Source organism: Telmatherina bonti, assembly GCF_933228915.1.
Source record: "Telmatherina bonti genome assembly, chromosome: 14".
NCBI lineage: Eukaryota > Metazoa > Chordata > Actinopteri > Atheriniformes > Telmatherinidae > Telmatherina > Telmatherina bonti.
The window spans coordinates 8,666,013-8,673,887 of record NC_136612.1 but is presented as its reverse complement, the minus strand read 5'-3'; the positions used below and the strand labels follow the sequence as shown (position 1 = coordinate 8,673,887).

General features: G+C 45.9%; 1 protein-coding gene across 1 annotated transcript; it reads right to left on the bottom strand.

The window, feature by feature from the left end:
• Nucleotides 1-2,020: 2,020 nt before the first annotated feature.
• On the bottom strand, nucleotides 2,021-3,939 carry LOC306765203 (tripartite motif-containing protein 16-like). The gene has a single exon (XM_079252599.1). The coding sequence runs from the start codon at nucleotides 3,904-3,906 to the stop codon at nucleotides 2,194-2,196; it is 1,713 nt and encodes a 570-aa protein (XP_079108725.1). The 5' UTR covers nucleotides 3,907-3,939; the 3' UTR covers nucleotides 2,021-2,193.
• Nucleotides 3,940-7,875: the final 3,936 nt, after the last annotated feature.

Genomic DNA, 7,875 nt, shown 5'->3' with positions numbered 1-7,875 from the left:
CTAAATAAAAATGGATACTTTTAAATTACATCTTTATTCAGTTTTGCATAAGCACAAACATCAAGTAACACAAGCACAAATATAAAGTCACAAAAGCACAAACATCAAGTAACACAAGCACAAATATAAAGTCACAAAAGCACAAACATCAAGTAACACAAGCACATTTCACAGCTCTGTGTCAGAACCCCTTTAACTCAACCAGTGTGTAGTTCATTTTTTTGTCCACACAATGGAGACATAGAGCAAATGAAGCACCTTGATGAAGCACCAACCAATGTGTGATACACTTGGCAGCGATGCCTCACTGATTCATGACGCCTCATTTTCCCATCACTAACACTTAGAGAGCGTTGAATTCTAATCCATTTCGTGACCGGCCACCTCGATCGCCGTCGCTGCCAAGAGTGTTCCTCTGGATGTCACATGTCTTAGTCTCACCCCCCCTCACTTCCACCTTGGCTACTTTTATAGACTTGGAAATGTTTGTGTTCCAATCACCTGATTGCTCCCACCTGGCTCTCATTAACCAGCAGACAGAGTCCAATCCCATTGTGAGCTTTCATTTTCACAGAGTCATCAGCTCTTGACACCAAAAGCTTTACTCCCAAGTCCAACACATATACACACACGCATATTCTAAGGATAAGAAAAAACACATTTAAAACCCATGCCTCTTGACATTCACACCTGACTTGGGATATTAGCTCCAAACTAATCCAGCCACTTGTCTGTCCTGCATGGAAGCTAGAAACGCCAGATGGCTGGACTGCGCTACTTCTAGTGTTAACAAGACACCATCACATCAAGATGCAGACAGAAAACATCTCAAGTGGAACCTCACGTTCACGTTTGAACAAGAGCAGCACATATTTCCCTTTTCTGGAGAAAGAAATGTCAAATGAGCAGAAATGGTTTCTTAATGAGCAGCCTCCATTCATTCCAGCTCGGCCTGACATCCAGCAGGAAGAAGGCCGGGATGCCTCTTAGAAAGTGTTGCAGAAAAGCCATCAACTCCTGGGACATCTGCTTCCATCTGGTGGCCAACATTTACAACATACTTGGCCCATTTTTACATGTCAACAAATGCAAACAATGCAAAGTGCAGCAGAGGAAAGCTGAAGCATAAATATGTCTAAATACTCAGAGACAAAGATTTCCTTTGTCTAAATGATTCTATCAGTAATTTATCACCTGCTGCACATGCTTGATCCATACAGACGCCTGGTCTGGAGGTTCTCCATGTTGAATAGGAAATGAGGTTGTTATGAGCCTCTTTCCTTCTCTTTGTCTCTTTCTCTGATGTTATGTGGAGTTCTGGTCTGACTGGGACTCTCTTTCCAGTCTGCTTCCCATTAAGATCTTCCTCTTCTCCTCCTGCTTTTGCTCTTTGGCTTTCAGTGTTTCCCCCATTTGTTGATCATTAGCATGTAAGCTAACAGCAACACACACGTTTTAGAAGAGCCTGGCAACAGTGGAGTCTGACCTCCATCCATCATCCATAGACATCCATCACTGTATAGCAACGGATGGATGGATGCAGGATGGAAACTGGAATATATTCATCTCAACATGAATGAGGGAAAACAGCTTTTCTTGTCAGCAAAGGGTTAAAACAATCTGTCTTTGTTGATTTGTCTTTTGTCACAGATGGATCAGGTCAGATTTTCATGTGAAACTACCTTCATTTGTGGTGTCGTTGCTGTTTGCTGAAAAAGTCTCCCATTAAACATGAATGATGTCATTTCTTCTCATCCTGGAAATGAGCCTTTCTGAACATCCCATAACTACATACTTCATGCTTTATTGATTTAGAAAAACAACATTTGATCTTCAGAACAGCTAAAAGTAGTTCCAGGTAGAAATGATTTGTACATTTACAAGGTGTTGACAGTAAAATAATCTGTTATGAAGGAAGCTTTCATGATTTCTCTGTTTGACTCCATGAGGTTGAAGAGAAACAAAAACATACAAATACAGAAACACAAATATTCAACTAATAATTAGAGAACAAGCAGGTTGGGATTTTCATGTGGAGAAATATTGATGGAAATAAAAATCATCATCAGCAGTGATTTCCTCCAGAAAGAAACAAACAGAAACAAACAGCACATAAAAAAGTCAAATAAACAACAGAACAGCAGAGCAGAAACGTCACAACAATAAACTCTGCAACAAACACACAAAATCACTTTATTCCACTTTACACAACTCAGCACTACATCCGATGCGACAAATCCAAAGTCCAAGTCCAAGTCCAAATCCAAGTCCAGCATGGAGCGGCTGAGTGAATGTGGTCTGGACTCTGTGGAGGAGAGTCCTGGTCTCAGAGACGCTGTAGAAGGACAGAATACCTGCTCCGTGATCCAGGTACACTCCTACTCTGGAGGAACGAGGACCTGAGATGGAGGTTCTGATGCTGTTGTAGCGAAATTCATAATCAGTTTGGTTACAATATAATGCCCAAGATTTATCATTAAATCCAAATCCACTTTCATTCCCAGCTCTGCTGATCGTCTTGTATGCAACCGCTACACAACCTGTTCCTCTCATTTCCACCTCCCAGTAACAACGACCAGTCAGACTCTCTCTGCTCAGAACCTGAAGCCAGCCAGTAAATCTGTCTGGATGATGAGAGTAAGACTGATGTTGTTCCATTAATGTCACCTTTCTGTTCCCGTCTGACAGTAACAGACGTGTGTGTGCTGTGTTTGGATCAAGTGTGATTTCACATGAACATTGTAAGAATCCATCTCTGCTCTTTGGTTCTGGTTCTGGTCCTGCTTCTGGTTCTGGATGTGGCAGTAAAACATCCACAGCAGCGACTGCCAGTGAGATGTTTGTCCATCTGTCTGTCAGGATGTCCTGTAGTTTATCTCTGAGCTCTGACACAGCTGCTGTCACATCCTCAAAGTGTGTGAGAGGACGGATATTGATGCTGGATGAGTGTGTAGACTCACTGAGTGCTGACAGTGAGGGGTAGTTGTGTAGAAACTGGCTGTGATCCTCTGTGTGTGAGAGCTGCTTCAGCTCAGCGTCTCTCCTCTTCAGCTCAGTGATCTTCTGCTCCAGCTTCTCCTGAAGCTCTTTGACTCGCCTCACTTCAGTTTCCTGCTGGGATCTGATCTGCTGCTTCACATCAGAGCTTCTTTTCTGGATGAGATGGATCAGCTGAGTGAAGATCTTCTCACTGTCCTCCACTGTTGTATCAGCAGAGTGATTGATGGCCTCCACCTCCTGTTGAAGCAGCTTCACATCTTTCTCTCTGTCCTGGATTCTCTGCTGGATTTCTAGTCGACTCACCTCCAGCTCTCTCTGCCTCTCAGTCCTTTCTGCTGCAGCTGAGACCGTGTCGTGGCCTTTATGTTCATCCACAGAGCAGAGATAACAGATACACTTCTGATCAGTACGGCAGAACATCTTCATCACCTCATCATGACGAGAGCAGATGTTCTCCTGGAGGTTCTTGGAGGGCTCCACCAGCTTGTGTTTCTTTAACGGAGCCGCTTCATAATGAGGCTGGAGGTGTTTATCACAGTAAGAGGCCAGACAGACCAAACAGGACTTGCTGGCTTTCAGTTTTCTTCCAGTGCAGACATCACAGGCCACATCTTCAGGTCCAGCATAGCAGTGATCAGCAGGAGCAGCTTGGAGTCCAGTCTTCTTCAGCTGCTCCACTAAAGCTGCTAACATGGTGTTTTTCCCCAGGACAGGCCTCGGTATGAAGGTCTGCCTGCACTGAGGGCAGCTGTAGATTCCCTTCTGGTCCTCTTCATCCCAGTGGGTTTTAATACACTCCATGCAGTAGCTGTGTCCACAGGGAATAGTCACTGGTTTCTTTAGTAGATCCAGACAGATGGAACAAGAGAAGGTTTCTCGCTCCAGCTCGTCTCCTTTCTGCGCCATTTCACCTCTCAGCAGCAGTGACGGTGTTAGTTTCACTTCCTCAAAGCTGAAACTAGTCTTAGCTCTGATCTACAAATCATGTGTTTGTTCAGAGAACGGAGGCTGTCAGCTCTTCCTCTTCACCACGTGTTGCTTCCACCAATCAGACAGCTGCAGATCTGCAGGGGAGGGAACAAGGAAACATGTGGCTTGTTCCAGGAAGAGGAGTGCTTTCAGAAGCAGCTTTAAAGCCTTTTCATGACAGATTGGTTTTCATCCAGTGGCAGATCCAGACAAGTTTCCATGTTGTGGCAAAGCAGCAGAAAAAGCCCTGATGTAGAAGAAAAAGATCCAGAAAAACTCTGTAAAATGATTCACTGCATCAGCATCCATTCTAAGAAAACAAAGACAATATTTAGGCTCCAATAAAAAGTCAAAGAAAAAGACATTAAATGACAGGACTGATATCAGCCTTTACTTTTATTGTGCTGTGCAGGGAAACATCTCCCAAACATCCACATGTGGAGCTTTTACACACTATTTCTCCATCCTGAGGACACGTAGATTCCTCACATGATCATCTTTGCAGTTTGATTCAGTTCATTATAAAACAGAGAGACAATTAGAAAGATCTGATCCAGTTTCACCGTTTCTGGTGGAACCAGGTGGCCAGGCTGCAAATCCAGGATGCAGCGGCTGAGTGAAGGTGGTTACGAAGGTGGATCAGTGTGTCAGAGGAGACTCTGCAGAAGGACAGAGTGCCAGCAGGACAGTCCACACACACTGCTGCTCTGTTAGAGACAGAGGACCAGGAGACCACTGTTTGTCTCTTATTGTGCCAAACTCCAAGACTGATCCTTCTGGATGTGTCCAGTAACAGGTCGAGGCAGTAACGGCCTAAATATGCTTATGAAATAATGAAATAAGAAAATGTTACAATAAATAACTGCATGCTTTCATCTAGTAGTAAAAGGTCCCTGAGATCAGTTCCACAGACCTGATCACACCTGATCACAGATCATTTTCATCTTCATTTAGAAATATAACAAATAGTCCATAAAAATGTTCAACAGTCATGTTTTCAGTAAATCCATGTAATAGTATGTGATTTATTTGGATAAAAATGTAAAAAAGAAAAGGAAAACTGTCTATAATCCAGAAAAGAAATAAAAAACTGGATCATAATACATGTAGCAAGAAAGAAACAAAGAAATTAAACAAATGAACAAAGAAGAAAGAAACACAGAAAGAAGGAAACAAAGAAAGAAGTGTGTGACCAGTGTGGAAACTATTTCTTGTCTTCTTCTCTCACACCCTTCAGGAGCACGTTGCCCACATACCACAAGTGTTGCAACAACTCTGGAGAACCAGTTTGTCGACACTGACAGATGTGAGTTCCATGCCAAGTCTGTGACCTTCCTTGGCTGTGTGTTTGCAAGCAGGCAGGTGAAGACAGACCCTGATAATATCAAACCAGAAGCTAAGTAGCTTATCCCTTACACAATGAAATATTTACAGTGTTTCTTGGGTTCAGCAAACCTTAAAAAATGGCTCCTTCCTACTTTTTAGTGAGACATGCTCCATTTTAACCCATGCAACCAAGCATTTATCTATCCTGGAGAAAGGACCTCTAAAGCAGAGCTTCTCAATCCAGGTCTTCAGGATCCACTGCCCTGCACGTTTTAGGCATCTTCCTCCTCCAACACACCTGATTCAGATTGATTAATTTCCTCATCAGATCTTTGCAGACTGTTAACGAGCCCCTCATTTCATTCAGGTGTGTTAAAGTAGGGTTACCTCTAAATCATGCAGGGCAGGGGGTCCTGAGGACCTGGATGAAAAAGAAATCACTGCTCTCAAGCCCCTGTGATGCATCCCCAATGTCAACAAAAACAGTTTATAGTGGAGATGGATGCAGTGGCTCAGGTGGTAGAGCTGCTTGTCTTGTGACCTGATGATCAGCGGTTTGAGTCCTGCTCCCCTAAGCTGCTGCAGCCCCAAGGTGAATTGTTCTCCGACGGCTGGACCCAAACATGGATAAATGCAGAGGATTGCGTCAGGAAGGGCATGTGCCAATTGATACTCGTTCGAGTCAATTGGCTCAAGCTGAAAGGAAAACAAAGATGTCTGTCAACAAATCAGAGACACTAGAAATGGTCGTGAGTTTTGTCACTGCTACAACATTCAAACTTTATACGCTGCCGAGTGTCTAAATGTCTTCATGCCACAGATTTGTGCTTGTTTGACAAGCAAGAAAATTACAATGAGACAATGATAACAAAGACAAATGTTTACCTACGAGCTAAATTAAGAGGATGGTGTGTAGCTGCTGAAGCAGGTGCAAACAATTGTCCTACTAGCCTGTGAAGTGGTCGTGGTCCATCTCTGCTCCTGGACAAACAATTCAGCTCCCCAAGTTCTCCTCTTTATGTTAGAACAGGATGAACCCAGCACCTCTTTTTTTCTTTTCTTTTGCAGCATCAGCATGATGTCGTTGTCACTTGATGTGGAATCTGTGTCTGTTTTTCACCACCTTCCGAGTTTCTATTAGAATCTTTGTGATTTATTTACAGTGTTTCATCACACTTTGTTTGCTTCGACGACAACGTCTAAGTGAGAATCCAGACAAGCTGCGGAGGAAACCCACTTGGGTTTCTTGCATTCTTTACGTACTTCTTTCAGTCGCTACCCACAGCTTGTGACCTCAGGTGAAGTTACGACTGTAGACTGACCATTTACATTTAGACAGACCAAGCACGGCTCATAGACCTCTATGATGATGACCAACCTGGGCATGAATGTTCCCTTGCCCGGACGTGGGTTACCGGGACCCCCCTCTGGAGCCAGGCCTAGAGGTGGGGTACGAGAGCGAGCATCTGGTGGCCGGGCCTTCGCCCGTGGGGCCCGGTCGGGCTCAGCTCGAAAGGGTTACATGGGCCCCACCTCCCATGGGCTCACCATCTGTGGGAGGAGCCGTAGGGGTCGGGTGCAATGTGAGCAGGGTGGCAGCAAGAGGCGGGGACCCTGGCGGTCCAATCCCCGGCTGCAGAAGCTGGCTCTGGGGACGTGGAACGTCACCTCTCTGGTGGGGAAGGAGCCTGAGCTTGTGCGCGAGGTTGAGCGGTTCCGGCTAGATATAGTTGGACTCACCTCGACGCATGGCTTGGGCTCTGGAACCAGTACCCTCGAGAGGGGCTGGACCTTCTTCCACTCTGGAGTTGCTCATGGTGAGAGGCGCCGAGCAGGTGCGGGCATTCTCATCGGCCCCCAGCTTGGTGCCTGCACGTTTACACCGGTGGATAAAAGGGTAGTTTCCCTTCGCCTCCGGGTGGGGGGACGGGTCCTGACTGTTGTCTGTGCTTATGCACCGAACAGCAGTTCAGAGTACCCACCCTTTCTGGGGTCCTTGGAGGGAGTGCTGGAGGGTGCTCCTTCTGGGGACTCCATTGTTCTGCTGGGGGACTTCAATGCTCACGTGGGCAATGACAGTGAGACCTGGAGAGGAGTGATTGGGAGGCATGGTCCCCCCCCTCTGAACCTAAATGGTGTTTTGTTATTGGACTTCTGTGCTCGTCATGGATTGTCCATAACGAACACCATGTTCCAACATAAGAGTGTCCATATGTACATCTGGCATCAGGATTCCCTGGGCCGCAGTTCGATGATCGATTTTGTAGTCATATTGTCAGACCTGCGGCCACATGCCTTGGACACTCGGGTGAAGAGGGGGGCGGAGCTGTCAACTGATCACCACCTGGTGGTGAGTTGGCTCAGATGGTGGGGGAGGAAGCCAGTCAGATCTGGCAGGCCCAAACGTGTTGTGAGGCTCTGCTGGGAACGTCTGGCTGAGTCCCCTGTCAGAGCGAGCTTCAACTCCCACTTTCAGCAGAGCTTCGAACATGTCCCGAGTGAGGCAGGGGACATTGAGTCCGAATGGGCTGTGTTCCATGCCTCTATTGCTGAGGCGGCCAGCCGGAGCGGTGGCTGTAA